Below are 15,458 nucleotides of genomic sequence, written 5' to 3'. Positions count from 1 at the left end.
TGGGTGAACATTAAATTTGACTCCCTAACCTTTTATTTGTTATCTACATATTGTGGTTTGGGCTTCTCCACCTATACTGTGTGCCTACATGACCATCCTGTACTTTTTGCATAATAAAAATGTGCATCACTTTTATTCTATAAAGTGGAACCACAAAAAAATAAAATGCATTTAGAAAGAGAAAAAAAAAAAAAGGCAGCCAAAAATAAGAGTGGAAGTGAAAAAACAAAACAAAAACAAAACAAAACCAGGAAGATAGGCGAGTTGCTAATTTTGAAAAATAAAGCTAGCAATGCTGATGTAAATAGGATGAAGCATGTTTTTACCTCTCCGTATCACATAAGTAGGAGCGCGTGAGGGAAGATATGAGCAGCCTGCCATCCCAATAATCCAGCTGAACCACTCGGGAGTCAATGGTGGTGATAATCTGAACAGGAAACATCACAAAGGCAGCAGCTGCCTGCAGGAGCGCAAAGCAGGACCATCAGACAGCGGCAAACTTTAAACCATCACATACCGGCCAGGGGGACACAAAACTCATTTTTCCATAGACACAAAATGGGCTGCACCAGGCACCTCTCAAAGAGGAGGAAAAACTGTTTTACTCGGCTGCCAAAGATCAACCGCTGGACAGTAAGGTCTCAGAAATGTCACTGGTTGATATCAACAATAGTTCAGCCTTTCCTGCTCGCTCATATATTTTAACACATTTATGTTCAAAGGCAGATCACAACTAACAGACGTTGTTAAAGTTATACGCAGCCATGTACACAGACATAACAGACCTAAAACATGATACAATCTGTTTCATCGATTGCTCTCTAACTCAGGATATCTGGATATTATTGTTTATTTTGTTAAATGTACCTGTACTGTTTTAATTCTGTTGTACGTCACCTAGGGACTTACATTTTAATAGGTGATTAAGAAATTTAAATAAATATACAAAACCACATAGATCGGTACACTACCAAGGAAACTTTCACTATCATAAGCAATTTTCAAAAGCCCCCTTACACACGTAGAGTGCATTTGCACGTGTAAAACAGTTTTAAACACGTAAATGCTTTTGAAAGATCAAACCCCAAGAGTACAATTTTATAACAGCGTGCTTAGTGCAGACTTCGGTCAGAATTTCCAGATCTGGAAACGAGCAAGCCTGCGCATACTTCGGCGCAACATAGGCCCACACATTTCATACCTGCTAGGGAGCACGTGTAAACGTTCACGTGAGCAAATCATTTCCCGAACCCCAACTCCACCCCATGAAACGGCTTCTGCGCGTACAAGCTCCATTTTTTTATATGCGGAAACCCTCGGGGGTTTTTTACCTTTCCGTGTTTGGAGGAGTTCACCCTGATCGCGGACACCTTCCCCATATGATCCCCCACAAAGACTCGGAGAGCTGCGGTATCCCAGCACAGCGCCGTGACCTTCCTGCCTCTGTGGTCAGAAGACAGGTAAACACGCTCGGGCTTCCCCCGCCGCTCCTGATTCAGCTCCCAGACTGCCACGAAGCCCTGGCTAAAAACGGAAGCAAAAAAGGCGAGCAAAGAAAGATTCACATGGATGGTCAGGGAGCTTAAAGAAAAGTAAACCTTAGTCAACTTAAACAAATTTTAAGAAAAATGAAGAAGCAAAAAGAATTTAACACCATTAAAATAAAAAGTGTATCCAAATTTTCCTAAAAATCCCTGGAAGTAAAATCACACATAAGAACATAAGAAAATGCCATACTGGGTCAGACCAAGGGTCCATCAAGCCCAGCATCTTGTTTCCAACAGTGGCCGATCCAGGCCACAAGAACCTGGCAAGTACCCAAAAACTAAGTCTATTCCATGTAACCATTGCTAATGGCAGTGGCTATTCTCTAAGTGAACTTAATAGCAGGTAATGGACTTCTCCTCCAAGAACTTATCCAATCCTTTTTTAAACACAGCTATACTAACTGCACGAACCACATCCTCTGGCAACAAATTCCAGAGTTTAATTGTGCGTTGAGTAAAAAAGAACTTTCTCCGATTAGTTTTAAATGTGCCCCATGCTAACTTCATGGAGTGCCCCCTAGTCTTTCTACTTCCTCCAGGTATAATTCCTGACTTATTTAGGACCCCGCTTACCAGTGCTCTTCTGCCTTAAGATGGAGCAGGGAAGGTTCTAGATAAACGCGGCCCTGGACACTCAGATTTTGCTGCCTCCTATCCTCACCCAAATGGCCACAACTAGGGCCGTCTTTATGCAGCCTACAGGACTCTCTCAGGACCCTCTGTTCATGCTAAAGAGGACTGTGAGCACTGCGGCATGTTTGGTACTTAGCAGTTGGGGGAATAGGAGCAAGCCAGCCTGGTAAAAAAAACCAGTCTTCGGTAAAGTTAAACCTTTTAAAAGGTGGCGTGTATCAAGGACATTTCCCTTCCATTGATAGTTTCCCTGATCCCAGCCGGGCGCTGTCAGAAAAAAGTTAGGACTTCACAAACTGATCTCCTGTAAGTCCAGCAGGGATTCGAGCTCAGAAGCATATCAAGTACATGCAAGGCAGCCCCTGAATTATTTAAGGCTCATAAAATTATTTATAAAACTCTTCTGCTCTCGAAAGCATCAGTGTGATAAACAGAGCCGCGCCCCCGGAGTTGAACATTTTAGCACAGCGCATGTTTTGTGAGGCCATGGTAAAACGCTTCAGAGCTGCTAAGGGGTAATTTCCAGAAGTCATTTACCCACACAAACCTTGGTTTTATAAGTGCGAATGGCCGTTGCAAAATTTTGCACGTAACCCGGTTTTGCGCATATTTTTCATGTGAACTGAGCCGAGATGTTCCAGGGACGGGCAGAGCTGGGGTGGAGACGGCACTCCTACGGTTTGATTTTAAAGCAGCGCGCACAGAAGTGGAGGAACATCAAGCGAGTAACCTTATGCGCATACGTTTGCTTTGAAAGTCCTCGGCAAAGCTGGCGTGAAATCCTATGCGGCCTGTTTGAACATTATCCTCTTACAAGAAAAGGAAAAAAAAAAAAAAGTTGAAGTTTTTACCTCGTAGCTACAGCGACATAATCTTCATCGTGAAGGCAGCATGCCACACGGGAAATGGCACCTTCCTATGAAAAAAAAAAGGCACCCAAGGAATTACCACTTTATGGTAGCCATGTGCGGTTACATTTCTTTTCACAAGCAGCTGTCTGGTTTGTGTGGAGGAGCTGCAGGCTGTATCACTTCTATTTCAAGCTAGCACCTGACCCCAAAACCTGTTAGGTTTTCCACCTGCAATGCTAGAAAGGGAAATGCCGCAAACATTGTACTGCTGACTCCGTAACAATTGTACTGCACGGAAGAGGCAGAAACCGTAAGCGTCACTCTCAGCAACATGAAGAGAGTTCAGTTCTGGTTCATCTTGCAAATTGGTGGTCCTAGTGTAGAGAATTGTTGGATATGCGCTGGCATAAAAGAGTAGCTACCTGTTCAGCATTTGGGCATGTACAAGCCTTTCTTCTGTTTCTAGGACACTTTTGTTGGCACAAAGCCTAAAAGCCAATGCCCACAGACCTCTCACTAAAGCAGGATCGATATACAGTAGATGCCTAAATATATTAGTAGCTTATCTGAGCCTCTCTCTTCCTGTCCTTCGCTCTCCACACACAAGAAAAATGTTCATTTTTCATCATTAAATGCTTCCTGCTATCTTTACCTTATGGGTAAGGATGAGTCTCTGTTTCCAGCCATCTTTCTGGACAAGGTTCAGTCCACCACCTGAACTGCCCAAAGCCAGCCATTTCCGGGATACTGCTATACATGTACACTGGGAAAAGTAAAGAAAGGCTCTGTCAGTCCTGCCCTTACCAGAGAACTGGTACAAGAGAGAATTAACAGTTAAGGCTGCACAGATTATGCAGAGTCATGATCTTTTGTAATAATTACGTGTAGGAACTTTTGTGATCCAGGACATGTGCATGGAGTCATGGCACAGAACCAGAATGTTAAACATAGAAATGCCTCAACTACAGTACAAGTTAGCGATGGCGTACACAACTATAACAAAGCTCACCTTCAGACGACTGGAGTCCAGCCGGAGTGCAGATAGCAACGGATCCAGAGATTCAAACTCTGCCAAAACATGGCTGTGAGATTCTGGTACTAATGGCAGAGATGACATTGAAACACAGAAGGGTTTTGGTCCTACTGATCGAAAGCGTTTTTGGTGCCTTGTATTATATCATGTTTCTCTCCTGAAAGACAAAAAAAGTTATCTTTTGCATCACAAGAGAATTCCTTTGACCAGAAAGCACACAAGCTGCCCACTCATGTTAGTCATCTTGATTGCCTCAAACTTTTATGGATCTTTGGTGCTGGTCCAAAAGAAGGCAACTCCCCTCCCCCGCCATCCCATATATGGCCAATCTCGTACTCAGGCAAAAACGTCCTGCGAAATGAACTCAGAATCGGGCCGATACAGTAAAATCGCTGGAGAGTGCCCGCTCTCCCGGCGCGCGCACAGGCCACTCCACTATGCGCGCAATACAGTATTTTAATTTATTAAAATTAGGGCCGGCGGTAAAAAGAGGCGCTAGGGACACTAGAGCGTCCCTAGCACCTCTTTTTTGACAGGAGCGGTTCTCGAGCCCGCTGACAGCCACGGGCTTGGAAAACCGGACGCCGGCAAAATTGAGTGTCCAGTTTTCAACCCGTGAGCCACGGGCCGATTTCAATTTTTTTTTTAACTTTCAGGACTTCCGACTTAATATCTCCATGATATTAAGTCGGAGGGTGCACAGAAAAGCAGTTTTTACTTGCTTTTCTGTGCACTTTCCAGTGCCCGGAGAAATTAGCGCCTACCTTTGGGTAGGCGCTAATTTCTGAAAGTAAAATGTGCGGCTTGTCTGCACATTTTACTTTCTGTATTGCAGGGGAATACCAAATAGGGTCAACAACATGCATTTGCATGTTGTGGGCGCTATTAGGTTCGGGGGGGGGTTGGACGCGCATTAACAGTGCGCTCCACCGGAGAGCACTGTACTATATCAGCCTGAAAGTCAGTCACGCTAAGCCATCAGATACTAATAATCAAAAACCATGCGAAAGTAGCAAAGGCTGAAATTCTAGCATCCACCTGTTTGAGTTCCGATCGTACTTCATCATCATCGTTTATTTATTACACGTTCTTCCCACGAGTGAGCTCAAAGCGTGTCGCAAAATAACAAAAGCCAGCAAAGATCATCGTACAACCCTCCCACAAAAAACCCCAAAGCAGAGGTAACAGAACGCAGGGAGTGCAGGAGGCAAAAACAAAAACAGTAAACAATGACCAACCGGAACCAACTCGTGAAAACCAAAATCGGGGATTCCATGGTTTAATGGGACTCGGCCAGCATGGATTTACCCAAGGGCAAGTCTTGCCTCACAGATCTGCTAAACTTTTTTTGAAGGGCTTAATAAACATGTGGATAAAGGTGAACCAGTACATGTGGTGTATTTGGCTTTTCAGAAGGCATTTGAGAGACTTCTAAGAAAAGCAAAAAAGTCATGGAATAGGAGGCAATGTCCTTTCATGGATTCCAAGCTGGTTAAAAGACAGGAAACAGAGTAGGATTAAATGGTCAGTTTTCTTAGTGGAAAAGGGTAAACAGTGGAGTGTCCTCAGGCATCTGTACTTGGACCGGTGCTTTTCAATGTGTTTATAAATGAGGGGGCACTCCATGAAGTTAGCATGGGGCACATTTAAAACTAATCGGAGAAAGTTCTTTTTTACTCAACGCACAATTAAACTCTGGAATTTGTTGCCAGAGAATGTGGTTCGTGCAGTTAGTATAGCTGTGTTTAAAAAAGGATTGGATAAGTTCTTGGAGGAGAAGTCCATTACCTGCTATTAAGTTCACTTAGAGAATAGCCACTGCCTTTAGCAATGGTAACATGGAATAGACTTAGTTTTTGGGTACTTGCCAGGTTCTTATGGCCTGGATTGGCCACTGTTGGAAACAGGATGCTGGGCTTGATGGACCCTTGGTCTGACCCAGTATGGCAATTTCTTATGTTCTTATGGAAAGGAATATAATGAGTGAGGTAATCAAATTTGCAGATGAAACAAAATTATTCAAAGCAGTTAAATCACAAGCAGATTGTGATAAATTGCAGGAGGACCTTGTGAGAGTGGAAGATTGGGCATCCAAATGGCAAGTGAAATTTAATGTGGATAAGTGCAAAGTGATGCATATAGGGAAAAATAACCCTTGCTGTAGTTACACAATGTTGGGTTCCATATTAGGTGCTACAACCCAAGAAAGACTACATTAGGCACCGTACCTTTTAATTATGTTATTAACCCCATATATCTTAACCCAAGTTAATTCGACCTGTTCATTGTAAGACATTTACTTGTCATTGTTATTGTTGAGAATGTAAACCAAATTGATCAATAATTCTGTTATTGGAAAGTCGGTATAGAAAAATGCTAAATAAATAAATAAATAAATAAAGAGATCTAGGTGTCATAGTGGATAACACATTGAAATCTGTTCGGTGTGCTGCGGCAGTCAAAAAAGCAAACAGAATGTTGGGAATTATTAGGAAGGGAATGGTGAATAAAACAGAAAATGTCATAATGCCTCTGTATCGCTCACTGGTGAGAACGCACCTTGAGTACTGTGTACAATTCTGGTCGCAGCATCTCAAAAAAGATATAGTTGCACTGGAGAAGGTACAGAGAAGGGCAATCAAAATGATAAAGGGGATAAAACAGTTCCCCTATGAGGAAAGACTAAAGAGGTTAGGGCTGTTCAGCTTGGAGAAGAGATGGCTGAGGGGGGATATGATAGAGGTTTTTAAAATCATGGAAGTACTTGAATGGGAAAATGTAAATCTGTTTACTCTTTTGGATTATACAAGGACTAGGAGGCACACCATGAAGTTAGCAAGTAGCACACTGAAAACAAATTGGAGAAAATTCTGTCACTCAACGCAAAATGAAGCTCTGGAATTCATTGCCAAATGAAGTGGTTAAGGCAGTTAGTATAACTGGGTTTAAAAAAAAAAAGGTTTGGAGACATTCCTGGAGGAGAAGTCCATAAACTGTTATTAATCAAGTTAACTTCAGGAATAGCCACTGCTATTACTGGCATCAGTAGCATGGGATCTATTTACTGTTTGTGTACTTGCCAGGTACTTGTAACCTGGATTGGCCACTGTTGGAAACAATATGCTGGATGGACCTTTGGTCTGATCTAATATGGCAATTTCTTAGGTTCTTAAAAACAAAAACAACCATAGCCAACAAAGACACGCCAATAAAGACTAAAAATCAGTGAATTGCAAAGTGGATGAATCAGGATGGAAAGCCAGTGACCCATGCTCACAGGCCAAAGGCCTCTGTAAATAGCCGAGTTTTCACTTTTTTCCTGAAGGTTCACAAGATCTCGTCATGTGGCAAGGAGTTCCAGAGGGAAGGGACACAACCGTCAAACGTTCTCTCTCTCTCTCGTGCTTTCCTTGGGGGCAGGTACAACCACGCGGCTGTGAGGCAGAGTGCGAGGAGGACGAGCAGGAGCTTTTACAGAGAGTCTGCTGCATAGGTAGGCCGAAGCCAAGCCCTTGACTGCCTTATAAGCCAGCAGCAGTAGTTTGAAAGTGGTGCAAAAGGAGGGGTGACCCAATCCAATTTGCTGGCGTTGAACAAGGACCCGTGCTACAGTGTTTTGGATAAACTGCAGCTGTCAAGTCTGTTTATTTGGTAACCCCATGTACAGGGAATTACAACAGTTCAGCTGGGAGACTGCACCGGCCTGAATGACCATAGCATAGGAAGGACGATCAAAAAGGAAACGAAGGTGTCGAAGCTGTCGTAAATGGAAAAAGGCCCAATTTAGTGACAGAAAGGATTTGGGGGCCTCAAAGATGTCTGTCTTCAATATATTTACACTTCAAAGCAAGCAAAAGTGAAAAGGCAAATGCCATTTCAATGGATTTATACTGAAGTGAGAACAAGCGTGTCATCCATGACTCTTCCCAAAAATGCCTCCATGTGCATCTCAGTTTCATTTATTGCTGATTCAGACAATTTGCGATGCCCACTATAAAGCCAGATCAACAATATTTATAAAGGCGCATGGCAGGAAACACTTTGCACTGTAGTAATTATGTAAGTGAGAAGATATAGCAGGCCTGTTCCCATGGTACAAGCTGCTGCACTTCCTCCTCTCATTGCCTACGAAGCTGAAGAATATCCCGATTTCCACATCCACTGATCAACAGGTCGTCCAAGCACAATATCAAGGGCTAAATTTCCAGGCAGAAACATAGAAATGAAATGGAACTGTGGAGCGAGGGGGGAGAGATGTGTGTGTTTGTGTGGGGGGGGGGGGGGCGGTTAGGGGAGAAGAGGTGGGGATAAGGAAAGCAAGGCCAGAGCTGGATGAACTGTGTAAGGAAGATGGGGCAGGGCCGGGTGCCACTTCTCTTCTGAAACACGCATCCACATAACATGCGAACACGCAGCAGCACTGGAGCTTGACCATTTCCCTCACGGCTTCCTCAATTGTGCCAGAAAACTGCAACAACAACAAATAAATCCAAAGCCATGGGGCTGATCCCTCCTCAGGGCAAAGAGCCCCAATACACTCTGCGCTGCTTCCTAGGGCTGGGGGTAGGCAGAACGATTCGGCCTTCACTACTCTTTTTCTGCAGGGAGCCCAATCTGATTTCCACCGCTGGCTCCAATCTGCCTCCTTCAGCCAACATTTGATCATTTTCTCGCCTGCCTGTGTATGGATTCAACCATTGTCCTTATGTTATAGTGAAATTATTTATCTTGCATTTTATTTTAAACCACTTTGACTCCAAGTTATTGACCCTTTTCCCCCCCCCAGTTTTTCTTGGAGTGGCAACATAACCCAGTGGCTAAAACCCTGATCAGAACAGACTGATTCCCCCACCCCCTTGAGTGGCTATGAAACCCTAAGTGTAACCACGTAATTTAATTTTTCCTAGACCTTCCAGCAACCCTTCCTTAAACTTCCTGCTTTACTCACTGCTACCACACCAGAAAAACCCATTAGACCCCCATCGCCGTGCTGGGATCCTCACAGCTCACCCTTCTGCCTCAGGGAATTTATCTACTTTTGTTTCTCTGCAGCCTACTATGTTACACAGTAGCAAAAGAGGCCCTCAGCCTGAGCTCTGCTACACGTGTGATAACCGCTAGGCTCTAAAATTACTGCTTTCTTCCCCACCCCACGCAAGCAACTTGCAGCCCCCAACTGTGAAAATGACTAATTATACCCTTGTAGGTTGATCATGGTAACCAAGTAGGAATGGTGCATTATATCCATATGATTGCTTATACAACCGAAGCTCCTAACTCCCTCTTTGTACCTACAATTCTACATTTATTTGACATTGTATCAAGTAATCTCTGCTTCCCTGCTCCCGGAAGAAAGGCTCCACACAGTAAAGTTCACCCAGCAGGAGAAGGGTGGGACCCGCACCACAAGCCTACCTCAACTCCAGATCTGCGCAATCTTTTCCTTCTTAACTCTACCCTCAGAATGCGTCCCCACTATTTGCCTGGATAATAAAATGAACCATCGGCCCCCACTTAAATTATTCTGCCCACATTAGGTAGAAGCATAATTTGTCTCGTTAAAGTAGCTGCACCAAAATGGATTGATCTGCCCCAAAAGCAGTAAAATATCAAAATATTGCTTTGCATTAAACGTCACAAGCTTTGGGAGAAAGTTTGTTCCCAGATTTTAAATGGGGTTTGTAGCACAAAGAAAGACAGGATGCAGCCCAAAACTAGGGGGGGTCCCAAGCCCAAAAGTAACCCAGTCTTCAAAGAGACCCCCATAAAGGCTAAGATAAATGGTATTTTTAATAATCATTTTATTCTGATGTATTAAAACATACCAACTTGCAGTGTATTTATAGTATGGCAACAGGTGAATGTACAAAACTGCATGCAAGCAAAATTCAAAAGAAATTAAGAATGTAATTACAAAATTCAAAGTGTTCACAAAACTCGATGCCATTTCTATGGTGCTCAGCATCCTATTTTTCTCACCCAGGACCCTTTCTTCTCCCCAACACCAATCCAACAGTGCTACTCTGTCACTTCCCGTCTAAGTAACCCCGATTTTATGTTCAAAACTCAACTGACACTTTCATAATTCAATAGCATTCCTCCAAAAATGAAGATAAGATGGAAAGAGAACTCTGCCGCTTGCATCACTTTGTTCTTTTATTATGTGTTACATTTTCAAATGCTCCCTTGGGGTATCCATGTGTAAAATATCTTACACCTCTACACTGGCTGACTCTCCATACGGGCACACTGAACCACCTGAGCAAACAGTCATATTTTCATAACGTGTACTTTTGGCTGCATTAAGAGAGGCATTCTTGGGAGCATTCCAGGGGTGTGTTTGCAAGCCTTGCAGGTATATTTACGTTAAAAAATTGATGCATGCAATGGAACACCACTAACCAGCATGCTTTAAGCCAGCAATTAATACTCTTAAGGTAAGCACGTACTTTCATCTGCATCACAAACCGATATTCAAACGCACTACACACAAGTATCTTGTGTTTGAAAGTCAGCTGGGAATGCAGGCTGAAAAGTCTAGGCCCTATTGAAAATTTACTGTCAAGTTAGTAACAGCAGCCTTGGCTCTTGCACTTCAGTCCTCGGTCATCAGCTTTGCACTCTCTTCCTTCCTCCCACACCCCTCTCTCTTATCTCCCACTCTTTCACCCCACATTCCCTTCTGTTTGTCCCCAACCTCTCTCTCTTCCCCTGTTTCCCATTCCCTCTCTATTGCACTCACCCACCTCTCTTCTCCTCCTGCCCCCCCCCCCGCCGACACACCAGCCTCTCCCCAACCAACCCCTCTGTCTTTGCCCCTTCCCATGGCACTCCTGTGGTGGTCAAGTCTCTGGTTCCCAGGAAGCTGCTAGGTTAGGTGGCTTCAGCAGACTGCAGGAGGGGAGATTTGCAGCTATGGGTTCAGGACCAAGAGAGAGAAAGAGTTCACTAGTAGCAGTAACAACTTCAAAAGGCTCGGGAGTATGAACAGGCAGGCTGCTCTGTTTTCTTACAAGCAGCACCAGACAGTAGCAGATTCAGATAACTTTACTGGCATAGTATTACATGTGTTGCCAAATTAATATACATACTGGTTAAAAAAAAGAAAGAGGTAAGAAAGAAAGGAAAACATTAAAAATACTAAAAGTAAAATTACAGATTACAGGAAGTAAAAGCACACATTTCAGTTTTTTTGTAGACAAGTAAAATTGTGAGCTCCGAAAGAAGTCTCTTGTGGCCCAACACCCTTCACGAGCTCTTTACTGGAAGGTGTGAAGTCCAATCTCACAGCTCCTAATGTCTTGTGGAGTTTGGACCCATAAATCCTAACATTCCATGCTCAATTTTTGAGACCCACATTTTTGTGAAAGATAAAAAGGAGACCATGCATGCAGGGGGGGGGGGGGTGCTTCTGCTGCTCAGATTTAGACTCCCCACCGCTTTCCTTTCCACCACTCTCGCTCTATGTAGATTCTCCTGCCTGGAGTTATGTTTAGTGGGGTTGCTTGCTAGAAGATGTTAGCGATACCAGCACGAGACCAAGCTGTAAAGAAAGTGCTTACCTTCCAGCTTTGAGCATCATGTGAAGCTGCAAATTGTTTTATGAGCGCGCTGGTGTAAGGGCTCTGATTCCGTACGACCCCATGCCTGCCTGTTCCTCTTCCGAGCTCTGCAAGCGACAGCGACCGTCACCTCCTGCGGCTCTGCTGTTCCTGTAGCCTCCGATTGACGGCTGCCGATGCGTCATCACATTGCGACTGCTGGCAAGGCTGCTCGGGCGTCCGCTGCCGGTGAGTCATCACACTGCGACTGCATCTGCCGCTGCAGCAAAATGAAAAAAAAAGGGGCCGGCAACAGAGAGGGTTGCTAGCACTTAGTCGCCCATTTACCCAGCCCAAAATTAGCTCAACCCGCACAAAAACAATGTTGCCACATAACTGGGGGAATAGAAGTAGCCCAATTGGGTGGGAAATAGCCCAATCTGGTAACACACTGATCTTGTGTCTCCTACCGTTAATGGATTGTTTGCTATAATGTGGGCCTCTTGGCTCCAGCTTAATTACTTCCTTCTACACCAGTTTTGCAGAAGCTAGTAAAGAGGTGAATATACTGCTCCTCTGCATTACTCTAGTCCCATTGTTGTAGGACAAAGAACTATATCCAGTCTCCTGTGTTAGCTCCTAATGCATATTATGAACCTCCCCAACTTTTAACGTTCCTACACATCACAAAACTGAGAATTTCCTAGCGTGTAGCGAGGACGCAGGACCAATGGGTATTGTGCTCTTCTGCTAGCAGATGGGAGACGGAGTCAGATTTCAAGCTGACATCATTCTGGGTACATATACCCCTCACTTCCTCAGTATCTCTCCGTCTCCTAGCAGATGCGGACACTATACCACAAACTAGAATAGTGTTAACAATTACTGCAAGAAGAAAAAAAATTACCTTTAAGAAGATTGAGCCCCGCTCTCCTGCGGTGAAACCTAAGGTCCCTCCCCAAGTTGAGAATTCCTGAGGTGATTTCCGATATCCCTCAGAGGTGACCCTTGGTCCGGTAGCTGGTTCCTGGCACGGACTTAGCCCCCAGGGTGGCTGAAAGGCAGCGGTTGCAGAATCGAGCGCGGTGATGAAGGTATTTTCCTCTCCCCCCCGCAGCTGGAGACTGTCCTGGCATGCAATCGGTAAGCGCCGAGACCAGGTAAGGTAGAAATCTTTAAATTCAGGTCTCCGATCTCCAGAATATATTAAATCAGTCTCCTCCAGAAAGTTTTAGAACTACACGTTTTCTTACATTGCTCCTTAAGTTATAATTTAACATATCAGCAACCTCTTCGTTTAGGAAAATGTAATTGAACTATTATTTTCTTGTACTATATGCTCTTGTCATTTGTTAACACTTTGAAAGATGCAACTTGTAGGCAAGCTTTGTAAAAGTTCATTAAATATGTCATCCTAGCAATATAATTCTGCATGCAGCATATAATGTTAGCTAGTTATAATTCTGTCTATATACCTACAACCTCTCTCCCCTCTCCCCTCCCCCTTCCTACAAACCCCATGGTGCCTGATCTCATTATATTCTTTCAGCTATCTTTAACTAGTGAATTTGCTACTAGTCAGATCCTTTTATAGAAAACTGCAGTTTGTTATTGCCTGCTTTTATATATCTTGCACAGCTTCTTATACAATGCACTATCACTACCAGCAAATTCAGATTTCCTGCTTTACTACTCCTGGCTTGTTGCCAAAGCCCATTCTACATGCTGCCATAGTTCACTACTAATCCCTGTATGTCTTTGCGCCTAAATTAAACAAATTGCTATAATTATCTTGTTTGCAAAACTTAGCTATTAATATAACTCTCTTTTCATAAAAGGACAGTCATCTTGGAAGTATCCCACGCTCACCCCTTCCAGTCCATTTATGTACCGCGACACCACAGCAAGATTAAGTCAGGCCATCCTCTCGGTGTCGCGCGCCGAGCGTCGCGCGCACGAAGGAGCGCGACAAAGGGGCCTGCCCCTTTGTGCGCCCCTTCGTGCGCCCTCTAATAGCCCCTTCGTGCGCCCTCTAATAGCCTGTCCATAAGTTCCCTACCTCCCCCCTTCACTTGTCTACTTTCACGCCTCTCCTAGCTTTAATGCTTTGGCAAATAGGAACATATTTCCTACGATATTAATACTTTCTACGCAGAACAAGGTAGGCACTAGTCTAAACATGCAAGCACAGTAACTATCTAAGCTCTTTTTGTTTCCTCCCTACACTCTCACTGTTCATCCGCCCTATCGCCCCCATTAGCCATCTTCCCTCCTTAACCCATCCTCCTGTCATATTATATGCTTTACATTTAGCACATTACCTCTCACCCCCCTCCTGTCGGAACACAATTATTTGTACATCCTATTCCCCTTATTGACTCCCTGTCACCACCTGTGCTGTGAATCCCTTCCCATTACAATACACAGTAACAGATACAATTTCCCCTCTCTAATTCAATTAAACTCCTTAAACCTTATCCTCTCATACTGTTGCAAACATGTCATTCATCCCTAAACTCAGCTACAACAGACATAGACCTACAATTCACTTTGCTACACGCCACCATTCATACCTCAAAACCATTCACACAACCATGATTTCTCCACCTCTCACCCAAGTTATTGCCATCACCGCACTATCACTCATTTTATTCAATGCCCAATCACTAAATAAAAAAACTTCCATCCTCAATGATATCCTCTTAGATGAAACACCGGACATCTGTGCTATAACTGAAACTTGGTTAAAAGACACAGACAACGTTCTCCTTAACCAGCTCCCTAACAATACTTATGAAATTGTTTCCATCCCTAGACTTAAAAAGAAAGGTGGGGGCATTTTACTTGCCACCAAGAAGCAACTGAAACTTACCCTCATACCCACTTCCCCTCCAGCTAAACTTGAAATTGGATTGTTCAAATCTCCTACCATTCAAGTATGTCTCATCTATGCTCCCCCTGGAACGCTCAACAACAATTCCTCTGCCCTAATAGAATACTTAGCTAAAAATATCTCCATTGACTACCCAGCCATTATACTAGGTGATTTTAACCTTCATGTGGACTCCACCCCACTCGCACCTAGCTGTTCCACATTCTTAGAAGCAATGAAATCCCTAGGATTCAATCAAATCATAAACTCACCTACCCATAAAGCTGGCCACTCGCTTGACCTCATATTTACCAACCAACACATTGTAACTGAAACCCTAACATGTACACCTATTCCCTGGTCTGACCACTATATTATAAAAACTTCTAATAGCTTGGAAAGTCCCCCTCCCCCCCCCCCATCATATCCACCTCCATACAATTCCGTAAATCTTGCAACAAAGATGAACTAGCATCTGCTCTTTCCCTCTCCCTCAACAACCTCAACTTAACCAACGCAGATACGGCTCTCGTGTCATGGAATGAGCACACCCTAACAGTCGCTGACAACATCTGCCCTATTACTACCAAACAACTATCTTCTCAAAAAAATACAAAAAAAATCCTGGTACAATTCTAAACTAAAAGAACAAAAACAAGCTCTCAGAAAAACCGAAAGAAATTGGCGTAAAGACCCCTCTCCAACTACCCTTGCGCGCTACAAAACTTCCCTACACAATTACAATAAGGATATAAACATTGCCAAGAAGAATTTTTATGCTACTAAAATACACCAGTACCAATTCAACCCCAAAATACTATTTGAATATGTCACTTCACTCACCAATCTCACACCAAATCTCATTCCAGAAGAAGAAGCCAAAACTAAATGCGAACAACTGGCTATGTTCTTCCATGATAAAGTCAACACAATTATGACACGTTTTCCTACCGTCCCTCACACACCCCAAATTAATTATGC

At 43.7% G+C, this 15,458-nt stretch overlaps 1 protein-coding gene across 1 annotated transcript in view; it reads right to left on the bottom strand.

Annotated features, from left to right (window-relative positions):
* The window catches only part of HPS5 (HPS5 biogenesis of lysosomal organelles complex 2 subunit 2), a 38,617-nt gene extending 26,788 nt beyond the window's left edge, over window positions 1-11,829 (bottom strand). Inside the window, exons 1-6 of the mRNA XM_029582378.1 lie at window positions 11,627-11,829; window positions 4,041-4,221; window positions 3,684-3,794; window positions 3,032-3,096; window positions 1,332-1,524; window positions 327-460 (exon numbers count right to left, since the gene is read on the bottom strand). Of these exons, the coding sequence (XP_029438238.1) occupies window positions 327-460; window positions 1,332-1,524; window positions 3,032-3,096; window positions 3,684-3,794; window positions 4,041-4,148 (611 nt within the window). The 5' untranslated portion in view covers window positions 4,149-4,221; window positions 11,627-11,829. The remainder of the gene's footprint in view (window positions 1-326; window positions 461-1,331; window positions 1,525-3,031; window positions 3,097-3,683; window positions 3,795-4,040; window positions 4,222-11,626) is intronic.
* Window positions 11,830-15,458: the final 3,629 nt, after the last annotated feature.

The sequence above is a fragment of the Rhinatrema bivittatum genome, chromosome 17, assembly GCF_901001135.1.
Source record: "Rhinatrema bivittatum chromosome 17, aRhiBiv1.1, whole genome shotgun sequence".
Lineage (NCBI taxonomy): Eukaryota > Metazoa > Chordata > Amphibia > Gymnophiona > Rhinatrematidae > Rhinatrema > Rhinatrema bivittatum.
The sequence above is the reverse complement of the archived record's forward strand: the minus strand, read 5'-3'. Positions and strand labels throughout refer to the sequence as shown.